Genomic DNA, 24157 nt, shown 5'->3' on the forward strand with positions numbered 1-24157 from the left:
ACCAAGATGACTGTGATGGCATTACATTAAATACTAAATGGCATCCCACTCCAGTACTCTTGCCTGGAAAATTCCATGGATGGAGGAGCCTGGTGGGCTGCAGTCCATGGGGTCTCTAAGAGTCGGACATGACTGAGTGACTTCACTTTCACTTTTCACTTTCACGCCTTGGAGAAGGAAATGGCAACCCACTCCAGTGTTCTTGCCTGGAGAATCCCAGGGATGGGGGAGTCTGGTGGGCTGCCATCTATGGGGTCACACAGAGTCCGACACCACTGAAGCGACTTGGCAGATATGAAGAATATGGAACAAAATCTCTCATGCACTGCTATTGTAGTTATTAATCAGCACAACTAATTTAAAAAAAATTTTGGTGGTATGGCTTAAACCTGTGGATATTACATTTTCTAGCAATTTCATCCTTAGGTTGAACTCAAGGAAAATGCATTGGAAATGTTTATTTATACATACCAAAAATATGACCAAGAGTGTTCATAGCAGAAATATTTGTTAAAAGCCAAACACGAAACTCTTCAAATGCCCATCAACACCAAATAAATGTTTGTATATTTCCACTGCTGCCGCTGCTGCTGCTAAATCACTTCAGTTGTGTCCGACTCTGTGTGACCCCATAGACGGCAGCCCACCACGCTCCCCCATCCCTGGGATTCTCTAGTCAGGAACACTGGAGTGGGTTGCCATTTCCTTCTCCAATGCATGAAAGTGAAAAGTGAAAGGGAACACTATATAGAGATAAAAACATGAACTGATGCAACATGGGTAAATCTCCCAATTATAAGGTTGAGTAAAAAAGAAAGTTAAAGACTCTGTCTGCATCATTCCATTAATCGAAATATCAAAAAACAGAAATCAAATCTTTAATTTTATAAATCAGAATTGTGGTTTTCACTGTGGGAAATACTGATGGAAGAGAGTGCATGGGAGAGGAGAGCTTTTGCACTGATATTATTCTGTGTCTTGGAATATGAATATGGTTACCCAGATATGTTCACTTTGAAGACTTATCTCAATACTTAATGTATCTGTGTGTCTGTTGTACAGAAAAGTTAAACTGCAATGATGGTGGAAAATTCAGATATCAGGATAGATTTTTTTGACCACTCAAATACTATGCCTTGACCAAGAAGCTGCTATGAAAAGCTTTTATTTTTTATCTAGTTGCTATATATTTTTTACTTTTTCCGGTTTACTTCCTAATGAGGCCCAATGTTCTTTAAGCCTAAGAACCCCAAGCATGCCAATAAGAACAATTCAGGCCAAACAATGAGAGTACAGTTTTCACACATACTAATCTTTTAGAAATTTAGATCTTACATAATGGAAGGAATAATTATCCAGGAAATAAGCAAAAATGTTCTCAGTGAAACTGAATCTGCCTCAGTTGTTTAAGTTAGTGAATAGTTCACACATTGAGCAAACTGTACTTGAAAAGTTACCCATTTCTGTTATTTTGAGACACAGTGGACATTCGGCTAAAGGCCCAGTGCTGAGTTGTATAATTCAATTAACTTCCTTCTTCTTTTCAAATTATATTATACCACTGAGTTTAAGTTTGTTTTTTTTTTTAACATTTTCAAGTATGAATTTAATCAGTACAAAAGGAATGTCATTATCTCTCTACCTAGCTATCTAATTTATCTTACTTGAAAAAGAAAGCTAACTAATCTTTATCATATGAAAATATAATAGATAATACAACCATTAAATCTCCTTTGATATTTATGAAGACTGCATAATCTGGGGCCTTGTCCAGTCTATCTTATCAAAATCTCCAGTGAGAACCCTGAGAACTTTCCTTTCTTTACAAATAATTCGAATAAGTTCAGGAATTTTGGTACCTGTACCCCTAGCAGCAGCGGAAGGGAGGAGATACAGAAGATACAAGCTGTGAGGAAATATTTTGTTCTTTCTGCTCGGTCCTTTTCCTCTCATGTTCATTCAAGTTGCACGGGAAGTTTCTCCATAAGATTTACGACAGCTTGTTCTCTTCCTTCCTGAATAGGAAAGAACAGAACAGAGCACAGTCAGACCTTGCCTTATGAATAGGCAGCATTACAAAAACAATTAGTCATTCATTTAGACTGTATGCATTTTACCCATGACATTGCTTTTAATTTTATTATTTGAAATGTATGTTAAGCTAGATGAGCTTGAAAAAAGCTATTTCATCTTTATTTAAACAACAAGCAAGTACCAATTATGACATGGCTTATAAAGGAAAGACATTCACAAATCTAACCTTATAGGTTTGCAGTCAGTGTCCCTTCAACAGCTGGATTCTGAGACTGGATGAAGCGTGGAGCCTTTATATTGTCAGCTTGGGCATCATTATCTAATTATATTTATGAGAATATTTTGAGAGATAGTGAAGTATGTAATATCTGAAGATTATTTTTAAATTTTATGTAGTATCATATAGTGATTAAGAATGACATTTAAGAGTCAAGCAAACATAGCTTTGAATTTTAGTGCAAAGTTTCAGTTTCTTCACCTCAAAATGAGTACATTAATACTTCTGCAAGATTGTCTGACACTTAATAAGTGTACACGCTGCTAAACTTAAAATAGATAACGAACAAGGATCTACTGTATAGTATAAGGAATTCTACTCAGTTTTCTATAATAACCTAAATGGAATAAGAATTTTTAAAAGGAAACATATATATGTATAACTGATTCAATTTGCTGCACACCTGAAACTAATACAACTTTGTGAATCAACTATGTTATTGCTGCTGTTTAGTCACTCAGTCATGTCCAACTCTTTTGTGACTCCCATGGACTGTAGCCTGCTAGATTCCTCTGTTAATGAGATTTCCCAGGCAAGAATACTGGAGTGGGTTGCCATTTCCTTCTCCATAATCAACTATACTTCAATATAAATTTTTTAAAATAAATGATCAATAAAAATTGGAATAAAATATAATTTATGATCCCTAAAAGATTACTAAAGGATTACTGTTGGAGACATCAGTGTGAACTCTGTTTTACTTAATAATGGTACAGATAGCCACCTATAGAAATTTTTATAAATATATGCACATACACAGTATACACACATCAAACTCTTTGTTCTGTTAGCTGAGAGGGCTTAGGATCAATGACAACAGAGAAATAATAAACACATCTAGAACCAAAATCTTGATTTTTATTAATTCTCCAAAAAAGGGAACTAGAATTTCTTAGAGAAATGGCTGATTCTACAACTAAGACACAGAATATACAAGATGAGCCTGGAGCATTTCTCAGTGCCAGACAGTAATAAAAATGCTCAAAATAAGTAAGTAAATAAAAACAACTCTGCAATAATGGGAATATATCAAAAGTATTCAGAAGCCAACTAAAAGAGCTCCCAACAGACAAACTGGAACAATTTGAGCAAGGAAATATAGTATTAGCAACATAACCTAAAGTATAATAGGAGCTCATAATGATTTGAATAAATCATTAAGTAAATAAGTGGTTGAGAATTTAAAAACCCTTCACATAGATTGACTTTAATTTCTGTAGATACTTCACTTTTTAGTAGATAAAGTGTTACTTCCTGCTTATTAAGTGTGAGCTACAGACTGTGATTTATTCCAAAGTGTACAATATAGAAAGGGAGGAAAAAAAAAAAAAAAAGAGTAACTTTGCAGTGGAAAGTACTGATAAACATTACTTCAGTCAGGTGACCAACATTGATAAGTTGTATAGTTACTATACATTCTTGATGTGATGTGGTATGAATGGTAACATTAATAAATCTATGGTCTTTTCCCCAAAAATATTATCTCAGTATAATCATGGGGAAAATATTATATAAATCCCAATAGAGGAACATTCTACAAAATAGCTAATCAGTATTTCTCAAAACTATTAAGGTCATCAAATACAGAGAAACTCTAAGAAGCTTTTCATATCTAAGAGGAATCTAAGAAGACACAACAATTAAATGCAATGTGATGCCCTGAATAGTAGCCTGATAAAGAAAACTAATATTAGAGAATAATCAAGTAAATCTAAGCAATATTTGGATTTTAGTTAATAATATCAATATGTGTTCATTTATTGTGATAAGTATGTCATATTAATGTAAGATATTAATTATAGAGGAAACAATGTGAGGTGTCCAGGTGTGAGGCTGTCTGTACTATTTTAGCAGAAATTCTGTAAATCGAAAAGTGTTTTAAATGAAAAGTTTAAAAAAAGCACAGTTGTTATATTCGGAAAAAAAGAAGAGAGATATAGCTTGTGTTCTTGGATTGGAAGAATTAATATTACAAAGTCCATACTACCGAAAGCAATCTAGAGTTTTAATGCAATCCCTAACAAAATACTCAAAACATTTTTCATAGAAATAGAAGAAATAATCCTAAAATATGTATGGACCCACAAAAAACTGTGAATTGCCAAAGTAACCTTGAGAGAAAAAAAGAACAAACTGAAAATATCATGCTCCCTGATTTCAGGCTACCCTACAAAGTTACAGTGAAAGTCGCTCAGTTGTGTCCCACTCTTCGTGACCCCATGGACTAGTCCATGGAATTCTCCAGGCCAGAATACTGGAATAGGTAGCCTTTTCCTCCTCCAGGGGATCTTCCCAACCCAGGGATGGAACCCAGATCTCCTGCATTGCAGGCAGATTCTTTACCAGTTGAGCCACAAGGAAAGCCCAAGTGTACTGGAGTGAGTAGCCTATTCTTTCTCCAGGGGATCTTCCCGTAGACTCCAGTTCAATCCCTGGGTCAGGAAGATCGCCTGGAGAAGGAACTAGCAACCCACTCCAGTATCCTTGCCTGAAAAATTCCGTGGACAGAGGAGCCTGGTGGGCTGCAGTCCATGGGGTAGCGAAGAGTCTGACATGACTGAGTGACTAACACTTAACTTCACAAAGTTACGTAATTTAAACAGCATGGTACTCACACAGAATCAGGCACATGGTCCAATGAAACAGAATAAAGAGCTCATGAATAAATCCAGGCACTTATGGTCAATTAATATGTGTCAAAGGAAGCAAGAATATACAAGAGAAAAAGTAGTGTCTTCAATAACATATTCTGGGGAAACTGGACAATTATATGTAAAAGAGAAAAAATAGAACATTTTGCAACACCTTATACAAAAATAAAATTAAAATGGATTAAAGACTTAAATGTAAGATCTGAAACCATAAAACTACTAGAAGAAAATACAGGCAGAACCCTGTTTGACAGAACCCATAGAAGTTTTATATATATACTGATATGTTTGGTTCTGTCTCCTAAGGCAAAAGAAAAAAAAAGTAAATGGGACCTAATTAAACTTAAAAAAATTTTGTACAGCAAAGGAAAGCATAGATAAAATGAAAAGACAACCTACTAGGAGGGTGGGAGAAAACATTTCCAAATTATATGACCAATAAGTGATTAATATCCAAAATATACACACAGATACAATTCAATATAAAAAAAAAAAACTGAATCAAAAATGGCAGAAGACCTGAATAGACATTTTTCCAAAAAAGATATATTTATTTCCAAAAGGAAAAAAAAAAATCTCAACAGGTATGTCCTTGGTAATCCAGGGGCAAAGAATCTGCTTTCTAGTACAAGTTACTCAGGTTTGATCCTTGGTCAGAGAACTAATACCCCACGTGCCGGGAGGAAACAAAGCCCATGTACCACAACATGCACAAACAGACTTTCTAGTCTGCATGCTCTCTGTATGCTGTCACAAAAAGCACAGCCAAGCACAGCAATCAAGATTTAAAACCCAGAGCAGCCAAAATTTAAAAAAATAATGAATAAATAAATAATAAAAAGTTTGTTTTTTAAAGTTCAACATTGCTAATCATCAGAGAGAAACAAAAAACACAAGAAGATAGTATCTCACACTTGTCAGAAGGCTATCATTTAAAAGACTAGAAATAATGAGTTTTGATGAGTATGAGGAGAAAAGGGAACCTTAGTACACATTGTTGGTCAGAAAATAATCTGGCACAGACTCTACGGAAAACAGTATAGAGGTTCCTTAAAAAACTAAAGATAGAAGGCCCATGTGATCCAGCAATCCCACTGTTGGGTATAAATCCAAAGAAAATGAAAACGCTAATTTGAAAGATATATGCACCCCAATGGTCGTAGCAGCATTTATAATACATGAGATGTGGATACAACCTGTGTCCTTCCACTGATGAATGTGTAAATAAGATGATGAATGGATAAATATGCACATGGAATAGTACTGAGTCATAGAAAGAATGAAATTCTGACATTTGCAATAATGTAAATACACTTAGAGAGCATTATGCTTAGTGAAATGAGTTAGACAGAGAAAGACACATACTCTATGTTAACCTTCCTGAGTGGAATCTATAAAGTAGAACAAATGACTATAACATAACAGAAACAGATTCAGAGATATAGAGAACAAACTAGTGGTTACCAGGAGAGGGAGGTATGTGTTTAAGCTATACAAACTACGATGTGTAAAATAAATAGACAACAAGGTTGTATTGTACAGTGCAGAGAGACATAGTCTTTATTTTGTAATAGCTTTAAACAGGGTACAGTCTATAAAATAGTTGACTCACAATGCTATACATCCGAAACTAACATAATATTGTAAATCAACTATGTTCAATTAAAAATAAAAGAATGCTAATATATCTCTTAGATATAAGAGATCTCTTGTAATGAGACATCTCTTATAAAAGTTTACCTTAAAACTTATACACATTTACTAGAAGATTTATATTCCAAGGGAAAATCCATCAAAGAGACCAACAGATAGACCTAAGAGTAGAAAAATGGGTAGAAAAGACATTGGATTGGAAAGGTGTAGCGGAGATTCAGCCTAGAGAATCTCTTGTAGGCACCAGATTGTATATGAAATATTGAAACTATTATTAAGGGATCCACATCTATTCAGATACAAGATGAAGAATCTAAGATGCTCCCAAACGTAACCATATCATGGCAATAGGAAATTCTCAGGAATCACAGGAAGCTGTTGAATTCTGCAAGGACTCGCCATAGGAAGTAAGTTCCTGCCCTCAGCTTAGGTGCTCAGAGCAGAGCTCCTATTCCCAGGGAATAGCCATAGGGAGATTAATGGTGATCTTTCATCTTTGGAGACTTGAAAATTACATACTCAGAATTTAGGAATTTGGATAAACAGAAATTAGGATAGAAACAACATTTCCAAAACCTGAACCATACTATCTGAGGCATGAACCGTATAATTCCAAGAGAGGCAAGGCCAGATGAGCTATGACTCAGGGAACAACTTGAAATCCTGAAGACAGACAGTAATGGCACAAAGTGTTCTGGGTCAAATTTTAAGGAAAGGGAAATTGGAGCAGAGGTAGGAAACACAGTATCAGTGTTAAAGCAGCATTTCTTGAGTCATGTTAGTAGGAAGTAGAACTTAATTTTAAACCACAAGGAAAATGCAGGAATAGTTTATTAAAAGGTGACAGTTTGTCTTAGTTTTAGGGACTCTCAGAGTGAGTGATTAACCACATTGAAAAATCAAAGCTTAGAAGCACATTTTTTTTTCCTTTTTAAAACCATTCAATTGCCTAAATTAAATCCTAACTGTCCTTATTTCACCAAACTGCAGATCAGACTTCTTTCTTCAGATTTTCAGTTTAGGTTCCTCAAATCTCTGTACGGAACTGAAGTTCAGTCTCAGACATTTCCTTCTTATAAATGGCATCAAATTTCTCATTTTGGGCCACTGTGAAATAATTCTTCCAGTCACCTGCAATCCCTAAAAATTACAAATAAGAAAACATATGAAAGAATAAAATATTTTCTTTATGAAGGAAAAGCCATTGTATACCAAAAGAAAAGACTGAAAGAGTTTAAAGGAAGCCTTTCTTTGTATTTGGATACTTTAAAATTCATCTCTTTTTTTATTGGTAATTACTGCCATCTGTATATAAATAAACAGCAGGCTTCTCTGGTGACTCAGATGGTAAAGAATCTGCTTGCAATGCAGGAGACCCAGGCTTGATTCCTGGGTCAGGAAGACCCCCTGGAGAAGGGAATGGCTACCCATTCCAGTATTCTTGCCTGGAGAATTCCATGGACAGAGGTGGATTACAGTCCATGGGGTCACAAAGAGTTGGACACAATTGAACAACTAACTCTTTGACATGTTCATAATTAAATAGACCCTGGTTTTAAAGAAACATTATACAAAGGGTTAGTTTTGTTGTCTAAATTTGCAGCTGTACAATAATTTCCTGAAAGAAATTATTTTAGTGTTTCTAATTGTCCCAGATCGTGGGGTTACCACTGGTCACTGAATCGATGATCAGGGAATATTTTACAGTCTTTCATGAGTTGCTTTTGGAAACTGTACAAAGAACTGATCATGAGTATAGTCACACTGTGAAACAGAAAGTTGATAAATATCATTTCCAAGAAATAATAAATGAGGATGTTAGGATATTTGGATGATTCTTGTGTTCCCTGAACTCACTAGATACATCTTATTTTAATTTTAGAGAAGAAGAATAGCATTAAAATCAAACATATAAAATCACTGAACAATTTTTATAGAAGTGAAACTGTTGGGATATAAATTTACATTTAATCTTTTATTCTTGGATGCTTAAAAATATTTATTTGAAAATAAATGTTTAATGTACTGCTGGTGTGTTTGGAGGAAAACATTAATTTTGCAATTTATTTAACATTAAATTGAACTTCCCTGGTGGTCCAGTGGTTAAGAATCTGCCTGCCAATCAAGGGGCCATGGGTTCTGTCCCTGACCCAGGAAGATCCCCCACGCCATGGGGCAACTAAGCCCATGCACCACAACTACTGAGCTCATGCTCTAGAGCCCGTGAGCTGCAGCTACTGAGCTTGGATGCCACCACTGCTGAGCCTACATGCCCTAGAGCCTCTCGTCTGCAACAAGAAGCCACCACAAAGAGAAGCCTGTTCTGTGCAACCAGAGAGTAGCCCCCAGTTGCCAAAACTGGAGAAAGCCCATGTGCAGCAATGAGGACTCAGAGCAACCAAAAATAAGTAAAATTTAAAAATAAATAAATACATCATATTGAACTGCAAGTCTTATTAAACCATGATGGTTTCATGAAGATTTTAAATCATTTTAACAAGAGATGTCCCCATAGACAAAATTGTTTCCCTGGTTATTATACTTTATTCTATTTTCACCAGAAGTTGATAGTTCTTTGGAATGTATGTGAGGATAGTTCATAGTTGGGATAGTACACCTCTAAAGATGTCATTGAAAAGAGGAAGTGTAGATTTAAACAGTAAAGAGATATATAAAGCATTCTAATAATAAATTCTATTTTGAGTATAAATATTCTATACACAAAAACGTTTGCTTCACAAGAGTGAGGAAGTATAAAAATTTTTTGATAAAATAAATTCTGGCCAAATCCCAGGATTTTCTGTTTTGTTGCAGTTTGGGACATAAGCATTAACATTGGACTTTATCATCTCCCTATCGTCATTAATATTGTGTGACTAAACTATGACCTTGATTATCCAGGGTGGAATCCTTCAAAACTGTTCTTAGCCCTTTGTTCATACTTCACTTTTCAGAATTTTCCAATATCCATTCTCTTGTGTTACAATATGAGCTTCTTGAGCATATATGTGTTATTTACATTCTAGAAAATATGATCTGCATATAGTTATTCATGAAGACCTTTTCTTAAATATTAACTAACAAATAAAAGGTATCTTTTAAGTATTATTGAACGCATGAATAAATAAACAAATAGATGTTATATTAGATAAGAACATACTAAACTGCAAGATAATAGGACTTGCTACTTTTGTGTATATAATTTTTGGTCAGAAAAAAATACAGTGTAAGCTTACATATCTTCTATGAAAGTCCTCCCCCAAAGCTTGTGCTTCAGATGTTATTCTTTTCTCCATTTTATCAGTGATGGAACCAGAACTTTGGCAGATTTATTAGTGTATGCAGTGTCAAAGGTTCAGGGAATGGCACAGCCTGGATAAATCCCAGAGCAAACTGACCACAAAAGTTGTGTCCTTCACTACTCCCAGAGGGGTGGAAAGAGTGTCTTTCTTGTGTACTCTCTTCCTTTGAAGTTGTAGAAACCGTGGAATCCAGATACTGAGGTTATTTCTATACCCTAATGAGATATCATCTAATGGCATAAATTTTCATGACTGGGGGAAAGCTCTCTTGGAAGTTACATTCAATGATCTGGTATAATGAAAATTTGCCTTATTTAATTAATAAGGGTTTGGGTGTTTTTTTTTTTTTTTTTCGTCTCTGTTTCTTCCACCAGGAAAACACGTGTGTGTTGTTGTGTGTTGTGTTGTATCAGTCTTTGTTCAAACTTGTAATGCACCATTTACAATGAAAAATTAGCCTTGACCTCTTATACTAGAGCTTACTTTTTAAGTAGTGTTTTGAAAATTTAAAAAAAACATAATTTGAAAACACTAGGTGTACACTAAGGTACAGAGAAATATGTGTTAGAAAATTCTGTAATCATATAATACTTTCAGAGAAGGAAATGGCAACCCACTCCAGTATTCTTGCCTGGAGAATCCCAGGGACGAGGGAGCCTGGTGGGCTGCCGTCTATGGGGTCTCATAGAGTCGGGCACGACTGAGCGACTTCACTTTCACTTTTCACTTTCATGCATTGGAGAAGGAAATGGCAACCCACTCCGGTGTTCTTGCCTGGAGAATCCCAGGGACTGGGGAGCCTGGTGGGCTGCCATCTATGGGGTCACACAGAGTCGGACACGACTGAAGTGACTTAGCATCGAGGGTCTTAATCCACATGTTCATACATACAATATATTTCCAGGTTATGTTTACTTTCAGGCACACCAACTGAAATTTTATCTTTCTCTCCAGTTCAGTAAAGAATATTGAAAAGATAGGGTGACACGACTAGGTGGATAAATTCTCACATTTAAGATAATAACACATTTTTGACCCAAAACACATATGATAACCCACAATTTATAGTACTTGACAATTGAAATAGAGCTGTATTTTGACAGTAAATGTCGTATTTCTCTATTATCTTAAGTTAAATTTAGATTCCATGTTTACCATTAACATAATTCAGATAATATTTTTAGGGAACAAAAACTTCCCACATTCCCTTTCTTTTTGTGAATCCTTCTTAACAAAATAACCGCTGCTTTCTAATGATAATGAGTCTATAGAGAAGATGCTACTGCACTGACTGACATTAATTTATTACTGGGAGGAAGGAGGAGGCCTGTGCCAATTTAAATAAAGATTTAAGTTTTAGGAATAAAAAAATACAGAATGACTCACATCAGAAGTGACAAAACCACCCCCTTTTTGCAGGGTTGTAAAGAAAGGGAGAAAGATTATTAGGTACTCAAGGTGTTCAATAACAGGTCTACATGCATTAGTCCCTTTAATAATTTCCAATCTAACTCAGCGACTTTTATGGTAGGTATTTTTAGTGTCCTTATTTTACAGATGAAAAAATTGAGCCCCAAACTGGCTAAATAACTGGGTAGAGATTACAAAGCTCACCCTCATTTCAGAGCAATTCATAAGAAAGCAGAAAGGAAAAATAAACTGAAGAAAATAATTACCTTTGCGCATAAATGAGGACTTGCTGTGGTCCATCACTTCACTTGGTAGATGTGTATAATTCACTAGAGGGTTGTCCTTCATCATTTCAAATGATGTGTGATAGATTATCTTATCCAAGATCTCATCATCCAGGTTTTTCTCTAGAAATCGAACAACCTTCTTGATCTCTTGCTTTGGATTCTATCAATAGGGTAGAGATACACCCAAGAAAATGGTAAACAATAAATCATTAAAATAGTATGAAAAAAATCATGAAAATGAAAAAAGATCAATAATTTATGTTTAGTAAAGGTAGAGTGGAAATATTTTGTTTATTCTGTCTTATTTTTCATTCAAAGTACAATAATAATAAACTTTAACAATTATTAATAGCATTTAGTAAAACAGATTGTAGCAAAAATTTTCAGCTCAGTTTGCAGTTAAATTTGAAAACTGAATGTTTTAGGGACCCAGTATCTTTATTCCTTCTATCTTTATTTTTCTGTTACTCCTCCAAATTGGTTTCTTGTTTATAATAATAATATTTAATAAAAATAATGTAATAAATTCAGGCAAAACTGAAGATATTTTTAAAATTTATTAACACTGATGAAATCTTACTTGGATGTACATTATTAAAAACAAACCAGTGAAGTTGCAAAGATAGCAAATTATTCATTAGTCATTGAGAATAAGAAGAAAAAAATCTCAGAAATGAATAATTTTTTCAAATTCTAATGGCATTAACTTAATATCTGGAACCTTTTAGGAAGCTAAGCAAATATATATATATAGATATGTCTAGAAAGATTTTGAAGGGATTAACATCTAAGCTTAATTTAGAAAGATGTGTCAGAGTTTATCAAGATGCAGTCTCCTGAGCAGTTGGAGAGTAAATTTCCAGTAAAGAAAATATAACTCCTGGAAACATCAACTCACTGTGTTCAAGTGAAAAAAAAGAAAAGTGGTTGGAGTTGGGGTTGAGTTGTTCATAGGAGTGAGAGAGGCTACGAGGCAGTAAAGATGAATTGAGATAAAATTTAGAGCATCACTGGATGTCCTGTTGAAGGATTTGGATTGTATCTGTTATGTAGTAGGGACACAACTCTTTAATAATGTGTCTTATTCACTCTGTGTGTGTTGAGTGTGTGTGTGTGTGTGTGTGTGTGTATTGAATGTTTTTGCATGTTTATGTTTTGGTAAAGAGTTTCCTATAATGGAAGTTCTGACAATATTTTATGTATCAGGCCTTGACAAGACAACAGTGAGATGGCTACTAATGTGGTGCCAGGGGTTAGCATGACTTAAATGTCAGAAATGATGATAGTGGAGAAAAGACTAAGAGAAAAGTCAGTAGTGAAAACACAGAAAAAACATATGGACAGGCAAACAAATATAGAGCAATTTCTGTTACATATTTATAGTGTTTGAAGAATAATTTGGCCACAGCCAAAGTATCAATGATGATGCTAATTTACAGACAAGTAGAAGTTAAAGCAGAGAGTGCTAGCTTCTACTTCTTTTTCACCTCATTGATTGAGAGTTTGAGAATTGATGCAGACATTCATAAACCTGATGTAAATTACTAGACTTCTCTCTGAATTTTATGCTTGATCTATAGTTATAATTTTGTCATATTATTGTTTTTATATGAAAACCATTTCTGTAACATTGTCTAAAATATAACCATGATAGGAAAAAATGTTGTCTAAAAAGTTTAATGTATAGTAAGTTTGAGTGGGATTCAAAATATCAGGATATTCTTATAGAACTGATTAGGCCAGACCATAAATCAATATGCATAAATTGACCTGAAAAAGGCATTTTCAGTGAATAAGGAGAGAAATATTTGACACAAGAGTGTAATGTGGGGAGCAGCATGATGTCTGACTCAGAATTTGGATACCAGCTCAGCCTAGGAAATGTATTACTTTGTTTATCCTATGGAGAAAAAGAACTACATCCAGAAGTTAAATTTGCTCTCTTCATAAAGTGAATAAGTTTCACTTTGGTCTCCAGAAAGTAAAAATAAAATACTTGGCACAGAAAGACAATTTTCTGTCTTATGAAGAACTTATAACTTAATTCTGATTAATCAAGCACCCAAGGGAGAGCACCACTTTTTAAAAGTGGTTTCATAAAACCACTCTAGTTTTACAGCTGTGTATTGTGTTGCCAGCAAATTGTCATAAAAGGGCAATGGTAATGTTTAGATCACAGATTCTCTATGAGCTACAAGTAAGTGTTATAGAGAGTGGGAGCCTGAGCAGAGTAGAAAAGGACTCTTATTGATAAGATATGAGAAATGCCCTGAGAGTTTCTCAGAAATACATGCAACAAGAGAGATTTTACATAAGGTAAGGTTTCGGTGCTGAGTAGGATAAAAAAAAAAAAAAAAAAGGTGAAAGTGTTTCTCACTCAGTCCTGTCCAACTCTTTGCGACCCCATGGACTGTAACCCACCAGTCTCCTCTGTCCATGAAATTTTCCAGGCAAAAATACTGGGATGGGTTGCCATTCCCTTCTCCAGGAGATCTTCCCTATCTAAGGACTGAACCAGAGTCTCCCGTATTGCAGGCAGGTTCTTTATTGATGTCACTCAAATGTTTGTAAGGAGAAGGAAATGGCAACCCTCTCCAGTACTCTTGCCTGGAAAATTCCATGGATGGAGGAGCCTGGTAGGTTACAGCCATGGTAGGTTACAGTCCACAAAGAGTCAGACATGACTGAGCAACTTCACTTTCTTTCTATAGTTCTTTTTGGAGAAGGAAATGGCAACCTACTCCAGTGTTCTCGCCTGGAGAATCCCGTGGACAGAGGGGCCTGGTGGCCTACAGGCTATGAGGTTGCAGAGAGCCGGACACGACTAAGCAACTAACACACATACACACACACACACACAAATGTTTGCAACCACTACTCATTCATTCATTCAAGCAATCACTTATGCATACAATAAGTGGCCATGAGCACCTATATATATGGTAGGTGTTGTAAGTACTGTGGATGCTGTTACAAGAAAGGTAAATATGCCTTCCATCAAGAATCTGAAATTCCACAAGATATCCTTATTTGCATGTTCAGGCTTTTACAACTAGATAAGCTTGGTTTCCATGTGTGTGTGTGTGTGTGTGTGTGTGCATGTGTGTATTACCTAATGAAATAAAATAGCCTGAGGATAGGCCTGGAACTTTGCAATAGTATTTAGGCTAATACTAGTTCATATGGGAGACTAGAAAAATCTTTATGAATCCCTGAACTAACAGTTAAGAAGAATGTAAAAGAGAGGAGCACACTTAAGATATAATATGTAGGGCATGTGAACCAATGGGATGTTCAGGAGAAAATGGAACCATATTCACTACATGAAAGTCAATGAGGACAATTTACTTTCAAACTTTCAATACTGAATGAACAACCAAACATCATTAACCAAAAGACAGAATAAAAGAAAAGGATTACTTTTTGGAGAGAGAAAGAAGCAAGATGAGTTTAATTTTCAACATGTTAAATTTGAGGGTCGTTTAAATGGCAACCCACTCCAGTACTTTTGCCTGGAAAAATCCCATGGACGGAGGAGCCTGGAAGGCTGTAGTCTATGGGGTCGCTGAGGGTTGGACACAACTGAGCGACTTCACTTTCACTTTCATGCATTGGAGAAGGAAATGGCAACCCACTCCAGTGTTCTTGCCTGGAGACCCCCAGGGATGGGGGAGCCTGGTGGGCTGCCGTCTATGGGGTCACACAGAGTAGGACACAACTGAAGTGACTTAGCAGTAGCAGTTAAGAAAAACAAGGATCTGAAGTCAGGTTAGAAGTTAAAATGGAGTTTTTGGTGGGTAATTAGCACATAGTTTTGGCAACAGTGGGAATAGATATGATCATCAATCTGTAACAAAGAGTTCAACAAAAATGAGGACCAAATGATAGAGATTCACAGGAAAACCATGACAGAATGATAACCCATTAAATGAAGGAGACAAATTTGAAAAGAAAGGTGCTCAAGAGAAACACAATGATTGAAAAGGATAAGAGGATTAAAACATCACTGATTTCACAATTAGATTCATTAAAGATCTTAGCAAGATCTGGGTAAACAGACATGGAAAATAGGCAAAGCAATTATATCATTTGAACTCCATAGATTAATTGGAAAAACTATTAATCCTTTTGCTCCAGGATGTAGTTGAGGAATTTTCTATAATGTATTTCTACTATTTTACCTCTTTCATATCTTCATAGAATAAGAAAAGTATCGGGTATCCTTCCTTTTTCTTCCACCAACTTTTAACATGATTAAACCAGGAACCATAGGCCACTAAAACCAGAGAAATAGCTTATTTCCATAAACATTTATCAAATTGAAGATTTGTTTGTGAAAAATAAGTCAAATATTCCACAAATATTTTGTGGAATTTAGTAATCAAGGAACTGAAACTATAAAGTCTATGTAAACAAGTATATATAATCAGCTACTTATGGATGCACAAATTTCAGATTTTTAAATATATTAATTGCAAAAAAACATTTCAAATGGAAATACATTGTCCTCCAATAGGTTACACTTGGCCACATGCAGAAGAAAACTATTCTTTTATGAAATACTCATATCACTTATGTATCTAACTACTGTAAATGTATGTATAAAAGATTTAACTAATGATTTGGGCAAATAAATTTTTGTTGTGAGTAGGAACTGAGAATGGGTTTTTATTGACTGAAAAGAGATTTGAGAATATTTTCATTAAGCTGATGTTTAATAGCAGGATTATATATTGAATGTCAGCAAATATTAAATGTATTTGATTTAATTTGAAATGATTTTTGAATGTACTTGTTACTGATTTGGAAAAAGAAGTGTTTTGAAAGGGAAATTCATACTTGTAATGGTTAATATTATTAAAAATAATTTTTAGTGACATTAATTTTTAGCTAAGACCATCCTACCATTTCCAGTCAAGAATTTCTCTAGATATTCTCCCCAGGTTCCAGGAAGAGGCTGCAAATTATTCATTAAGTCAAAGTGGTAAAATGAGACAGCAACATCCTTGGCATTTCGAGCCAGATAAATGATCTGTAGGGGGAAGATGAAGAAAATCAAATGCATGATATTTTATTTAAGAAAAAAGTAACATACAGTAGGCATGTAAAACAACAGATCTGAAATCCATGAAATTAAAAACAGTGAAATATTAAGAAAATTAATAGAAATGAAAAAGTTGGTTCTTTTTTTAAAAAACCAGCAAAATTGATAAATATCTAACAAGTGTGACAAAATAGAGAGGACATAAGTTACTGATAATGAAAAGTCTTTGGATGTGCAGGCACAAGAGATATGTGAAAAATCTCTAACTTCCTTTCAATTTTGCTATCAATCTAAAATTCTTTAAAAATAAAATCACTGTAGAAAATAAAATCTGTTAAAGAATAAGGAGGGAGTATTTTTAACAACTTTTCTTTTTTTTTAATTTACTTTTTATTGAAGGATAATTTCTTTACAGAATTTTGCTGTTTTCTGTCAAACCTTAACATGAGATAGCCATAGGTAAGTAAGTGTTAGTCGCTCAGTCATACCCAACTCTTTGAAACCCCATGGACTGCAGCCCACCAGGCTCATCTATCCATGAGATTTTCCAGGCAAGGATACTGGACTGGGTTGCCATTTCCTTGTCCAGAATCAGCCATCAGTTCAGTTCAGTTCAGTCGCTCAGTTGTGTCCAACTCTTTGCGATCCCATGAATTGCAGCACCCCAGGCCTCCCTGTCCGTCACCAGTTCCTGGAGTTCACTCAAACTCACATCCATCGAGTTGGTGATGCCATCCAGCCATCTCATCCTCTGTCGTCCGCTTCTCCTTCTGCCCCCAATCTCTCCCAGCATCAGTCTTTTCCAATGAGTTAACTCTTCACATGAGGTGGCCAAAGTACTGGAGTTTGAGCTTTAGCATCATTCCTTCCAAAGAACACCCAGGATTGATCTCCTTTAGAATGGACTGGTTGGATCTCCTTGCAGTCCAAGGGACTCTCAAGAGTCTTCTCCAACACCACAGTTCAAAAGTATTAATTCTTCGGTGCTCAGCTTTCTTCACAGTCCAACTCTCACATCCATACAGGACTACTGGAAAAACCATAGACTTGACTAGACAGACCTTTGTGGCAAAGTAATGTCTCTGCTTTTCAATATGCTATCTAGGTTGGTCATAACTTTCCTTCAAAGGAGTAAGCATCTTTTAATTTCATGGCTGCAGTCACCATCTGCAGTGATTTTGGAGCCCCCCAAAATAAAGCATGACACTGTTTCGACTGTTTCCCCATCTATTTCCCATGAAGCGATGGGACCAGATGCCATGATCTTAGTTTTTTGAATGCTGAGCTTGAAGCCAACTTTTTCACTCTTCTCTTTCACTTTCTTCAAGAGGCTCTTTAGTTCCTCCTCACTTTCTGCCATAAGGGTGGTGTCATCTGCATATCTGAGGTTATTGATATTTCTCCCGGCAATCTTGATTCCAGCTTGTGTTTCTTCCAGTCCAGCGTTTCTCATGATGTACTCTGCATAGAAGTTAAATAAGCAGGGTGACAATATACACCCTTGACGTACTCCTTTTCCTATTTGGAACCAGTCTGTTATTCCATGTCCAGTTCTAACTGCTGCTTTCTGACCTGCATATAGGGTTCTCAAGAGGCAGATCAGGTGGTCTGGTATTCCCGTCTCTTTCAGAATTTTCCACAGTTTATCATGATCAACACAGTCAAAGGCTTTGGCATAGTCAATAAAGCAGAAATAGATGTTTTCCTGGAACTCTCTTCCTATTTTGATGATCCAGCAGATGTTAGCAATTTGATCTCTGGTTCCTCTACCTTTTCTAAAACCAGCTTGAACATCTGGAGGTTCATGGTTTATGTATTGCTGAAACCTGGCTTGGAGAATTTTGAGCATTTCTTTGCTAGTGTGTGAGATGAGTGCAATTGTGTGGTAGTTTGAGCATTCTTTGGCATTGCCTTTCTTTGGGATTGGGATGAAAACTGACCTTTTCCAGTCCTGTGGCCACTGCTAAGTTTTCCAAATTTTGGTATATTGAGTGCAACACTTTCACAGCATCATCTTTCAGGATTTGAAATAGCTCAAGTGGAATTTCATCACCTCCACCAGCTTTGTTCGTAGTGATGCTTCCTAAGGCCTACTTGACCTCACATTCCAAGATGTCTGGCTCTAGGTGAGTGATCACACCATCGTGATTATCTTGGTGGTGAAGATCTTTTTAGTACAGCCATAGATATACATATATCCCCTCCCTTTTGAACCTCCCTCCATCTCCCTGCCTATCCCACCCCTCCAGGTTGATACATAGCCCCTTTTTGAGTTTCCTGAGCCATACAGCAAATTCCCATTGGCTATCTATTTTATATATGATAATGTAAGTTTCCATGTTACTCTTCCATACATCTCACTGTCTTCTCCCCTCTCCCCATGTCCATAAGTCTATTCTCTATGTTTGTTTCTCCATTGTTGCCTTGTAAATAAATTCTTCAGTACCATTTTTTTAGATTCAGTATATATGTGTTAAAATATGTTATTTATGTTTCTCTTTCTGGCTTACTTCACTCTGTATAATAGGTTCTAGGTTCATCCAACTCATTAGAACTGACTTTTTATAGCTGAGTAATAATATTCCATCATGTATATGTACCACAATTTCTTTATCCATTCATCTGTCGATGGACATCTAGGTTGCTTCCATGTTCTAATTATTGTAAATAGTGCTGGGATACATGGGTCTCTTTCAATTTTGGTTTGCTGAGGGTATATGCCTAGAAGTGGGACTGCTGGGTCATATGGTGGTTTTATTCCCAGTTTTTTAAGGAATCTTCATACCATCTTCCATACTGGTTGTATCAATTTACATTCTCACCAACAGTGCAAGAGTGCTCCCTTTTCTCCACACTCTCTCCAGCATTTATTGTTTGTAGACTTCTTGATGATGGCTTTTCTGACCAGTGTGAATTGATATCTCATTATAGTTTTGATTTGTATGTCTCTAATAATGAGTGATGTTGAGCATCTTCTCATGTGTTTGTTAGCCATCTGTATGTCTTCTTTGGAGAAATTTCTGTTTAGGTCTGTTTCCCACTTTTTGATTGGGTTGTGTGTTTTTCTGGTATTGAGATGTATGAGCTGCTTACATATTTTGGAAATTAATCCTTTGTCAGTTGTTTCATTTGCTATTATTTTCTCCAGCTCTGAGGGTTATCTTTCACCTTGTTTATAGTTTCCTTTGCTGTGCAAAAGCTTTTAAGTTTAATCATGTCCCATTTGTTTACTTTTATGTTTATTTCCATTACTCTAGGAGGTGGGTCATAGAGGATCTGCTTTGATTTACATCATAGAGTGTTCTGCCTATGATTTCCTCTAAGAGTTTTACAGTTTCTGGTCTTACATTTAGGTCTTTAATCCATTTTGAGTTTATCTTTGTGTATGGTGTTAGGAAGTATTCTAATTTCATTCTTTTACATGTAGCTGTCTAGTTTTCCCAGCATGATTTATTGGAGAGCCTGTCTTTGCCCCATGGTATGTTCCTGCCTCCTTTGTCAAAAATAAGGTACCCATAGGTGCATGGTTTTATTGCTGGGCTTTCAACCTTATTCCATTGGTCTATACTTCTGTTTTTGTGCCAGTACCATACTGTCTTGATGAATGTATCTTTGTAATATAATCTGAAGTCAGAAAGATTGATTCCTCCAACTCCATTTTTCTTTCTCAAGACTGCTTTGGCTATTCAGGATCTTTTGTGTTTGCATATGAATTGTGAAATTTTTTATTCTTGTTCTGTCAAAATTTTCATTGGTAATTTGATAGGGATTGTAGATTGCATTTGGTACTATAGTCATTTTCACAATCTTGATTCTTCCTACCCAGGAACAGGGAATATTCTTTCATCTGTTTATGTCATCTTTGATTTCTTTCATTAGTGTCTTATAATTTTCTGTGTACAGTTCTTTTGTCTCCTTAGGTTAGTTTATTCCAAGATATTTAATTCTTTTTGTTGCAATGGTGAATGGGATTGATTCCTTAATTTTTCTTTCTGGTTTTTCATTGTTAGTATATAGAAATGCAAGTGATTTTTGTATCCTGAAACATTGCTAAATTCACTGATTAGCTCTAGTAATTTTCTGATACTATCTTTAGTGTTGTCTATGTACAGTATCGTGTCATCTGCAAAGAGTGAGAGCTTTACTTCTTCTTTTCTGATCTGGATTCCTTTTATTTCTTTTTCTTCTCTGATTGCTGTAGCTAGGACTTCCAGAACTACGTTGAATAATAGTGGCAAAGGCGAACACCCTTGTCTTATTTCTGGTCTTAGGGGGAATGCTTTCAGTTTTTCACCATTGAGAATAATGTTTGCCATAGGCTTATCCTATATGGCCTTTATTTGTTGAGATGGGTTCCTTCTACGCCCATTTTCTGAAGAGTTTTAATCATAAATAGGTGCTGAATTTTGTCAAAGGCTTTTTCTGCATCAATTGAGATTATATTATGATTTTTATCTTTCAACTTGTTAATATGGTGTATCACATTGATTGATTTCATATATAGAAGAATCCTTGCATCCCTGGAATAAACACAATTTGATCATGGTGTATGAGCTTTCTGATGTGTTGCTGAGTTCTGTTTGCTAAAATTTTGTTGAGGATTTTTACATCTATGTTCATTAGTGATATTGGCCTGTAATTTTCTTTTTTTGTGTTGTCTTTGTCTTGATTTGGTATCAGGGTGACAGTGGCCTTGTAGGATGAGTTTGGAAGTGTTCCTTTCTCTGAAATTTTCTGAAAGAATTTTAAAAGGATAGATTTTAAAAGGATAGATTAGCTCTGCTCTAAATGTTTGATAGAATTTTCCTGTGACGCCATCTGGTCCTGAGCTTTTGTTTTTAGGGAATTTTTTTTTTTTGATCACAGCTTCAAATTCAGTGCTTATAATTGGGTTGTTCATAATTTCTGTTTCTTCCTGGTTCAGTCTTGGAAGATTTAACTTTTCTAATAAACTTTCCATTTCTTCCAGGTTATCTATTTTGTTGTCATATTGTTGTTCATAATAGTCCCATAATCCTTTGTATTTCTGCATTGTCTGTTGAAATCTCTCCTTTTTAATTTCTAATTTTGTTGATTTGATTCTTCTCTCTTTTTGTCTTGATGAGTCTGGCTAAAAGGTTTGTCAATTTTGTTTATCTTCTCAAAGAACCAGCTTTTAGTTTTATTAATCTTTACTATTGTTTCATTTTTTTTTTTTTTTCACTTACATCTGCTCTAATCTTTATGATTTCTTTCCTTCTACTAATTTTTGTTGTTGTTGTTGTTCTTCTTCCAGTTGTTTTAGGTGTAAAGTTAGATTGTCTATTTGGTGTTTTTCTTGTTTCTTGAGGTACAATTGTATTGCTATAAACTTCCCTCTTAGAATTGCTTTTGCTGCATCCCATAGGTTTTGAGTTGTTATACTTTGTCATTTGTTTCTAGAAATTTTTTGATTTCTTTAGTAACCTGTTGTTTATTTAGAAACATGTTGTTTAATCTCCAGGTATTTGTGCTTCTTATAGTTTTTTTCTTGTAATTGATATCTAGTCTGATAGCACTGTGGTCAGAGAAGATGCTTGATACAATTTCAATTTTCTTAAATTTACTGAGGTTTGGTTTGTGACCCAAGATGTGGTCTATCCTGGAGAATGCTCCATGTGCACTTGAGAAGAAGGTGTATTCTTCTGCATTTGGATGTAATGTCCTGAAGGTATCAATGAGATCCATCTCATCTAATGTGTTATTTAAGACTTGTGTTTCCTTATTAATTTTCTATTTTGATGATCTGTCTATTGATGTGAGTGGCATGTTAATGTCTCCTACTTTTATTGTATTACTGTCAATTTCTCCTTTTTTGTCTGCTAGTGTTTGTCTTATGTATTGAGGTGCTCCTTTGTTGGCTGTATAGATATTTACAATCATTATGTCTTCCTCTTGAATCGACCCCTTGATCACTTGTCCTTCCTTATCTCTTGCAATCTTCTTTATTTTAAGGTCTATTTCATCTGATATGAGGATTGCTACTCCAGCTGTCTTTTGCTTCCCATTTGCATGGAATATATTTTTCCATCCTTTTACTTTCAGTCTATATGTGTCTCAAAGTCTGAACTGTGTTTCTTATAGACAGCATATATATGGGTCTTGTTTTTGTATGTATTCAGCCAGTCTGTGTCTTTTGTTTAGAGCATTTAATCCATTTACACTTAAAGCAATTATTGATATATATGTTCCTATCGCCATTTTCTTAATTGTTTAGGGTTGATTTTGTAGATCTTTTTTCTTCTCTTGTTTTTCTTGACTGCATAAGTCCCTTTAACATTTGTTATAAAGCTGGTTTGGTGGTACTGAATTCTCTTAACTTTTCCTTGTCTGAAAAGCTTTTTATTTCTCCATCAATTTTGAATGAGATCCTTGCTGGGTACAAGGTTCTCTTGCTGGTTGTAGACTTTTCCCTTTCAGTTCTTTAAATATATCCTGCCATTCCCTTCTGGCCTGAAGAGTTTCTGCTGAAAGATCAGCTGTTAAGTCTTTGGGGTTTCCTTTGTATGTTACCTGTTGCTTTTCCCTTGCTGCTTTTAATATTCTTTGTGTGTGTGTGTATTTGAAACTTCCCTCATAGCTTAGTTGGTAAAACATCTGCCTGCAATGTGGGAGACTTGAGTTCAATTCCTGGGTCAGAAAGTTCCCCTGGGGAAGGAAATGGAAACCCACTCCAGTATTCTTGCCTGGAGAATTACATGGACAGAGGAGCCTGGCAGGCTACAGTTCATGGGATCGTAAGAGTCAGACACAACTTAGCACTATCTTTTTCTTTCTTTGTGTTTAGTCTTTGTTAGTTTGATTAGTATGTGTCTTGGCATGTTTCACCTTGGGTTTATCCTGTTTGAGACTCTTTGTGCCTCTTGAAATTGCTTGACTATTTCCTTTTCCATGTTGGGGAAATTTTCAGCTATAATCTCTTCAAACATTTTCTCATATCCTTTCTTTTACTCTTCTTCTTCTGGGATCCCTATAATTCGAATGTTGGTGTGTTTGATATTGTCCCAGAGGTCTCTGAGACTATCCTCAGTTCTTTTTATTCTTTTTAATTTATTCTGCTCTTCAGAAGTTATTTCTACCATTTTATCTCCAGCTCACTGATTCCTTTTCCACTTCAGATATTCTGCTATTGACTCCTTCTAGAGTATTTTTAATTTCAGTAATTGTGTTGTTTGTATCTTTATTCTTTAATTCCTCTAGCTCTTTGTTAATTGATTCTTGCATTTTCTCCATTTTGTTTTCAAGGTTTTTGATCATCTTTACTATCATTATTCTGAATTCTCTTTCAGATAGTTTGCCTATTTCCTCTTCTTTTTTTTTTTTTTTTTGACTTCTGTGTTTCTAGTTTGTTCCTTCATTTGTGTAGTATTTCTCTGCCTTTTCATTTTTTGTTTTAACTTATTGTGTTTGAGGTCTCCTTTTCCCAGGTGTCAAGGTTTAATTCTTTCTTCCTTTTGGTTTCTGCCCTCCTAAGGTTGGTC

General features: G+C 35.3%; 1 protein-coding gene across 3 annotated transcripts in view; it reads right to left on the reverse strand.

Annotated features, from left to right (window-relative positions):
- Positions 1–1919: 1919 nt before the first annotated feature.
- Positions 1920–24157, reverse strand: part of SULT1B1 (sulfotransferase family 1B member 1) — a 47849-nt gene continuing 25611 nt past the window's right edge. For all 3 annotated transcript variants that reach the window (XM_070791558.1, XM_070791560.1, XM_070791559.1), the window contains 4 exons: positions 16520–16646; positions 15796–15890; positions 11594–11774; positions 1920–7755 (listed from right to left, as the gene is read on the reverse strand). In XM_070791558.1, coding sequence (XP_070647659.1) covers positions 7643–7755; positions 11594–11774; positions 15796–15890; positions 16520–16646 — 516 coding nt within the window. In that variant the 3' untranslated portion in view covers positions 1920–7642. The remainder of the gene's footprint in view (positions 7756–11593; positions 11775–15795; positions 15891–16519; positions 16647–24157) is intronic.

Source organism: Bos indicus, chromosome 6 (genome assembly GCF_029378745.1).
Source record: "Bos indicus isolate NIAB-ARS_2022 breed Sahiwal x Tharparkar chromosome 6, NIAB-ARS_B.indTharparkar_mat_pri_1.0, whole genome shotgun sequence".
Classification (NCBI taxonomy): domain Eukaryota; kingdom Metazoa; phylum Chordata; class Mammalia; order Artiodactyla; family Bovidae; genus Bos; species Bos indicus.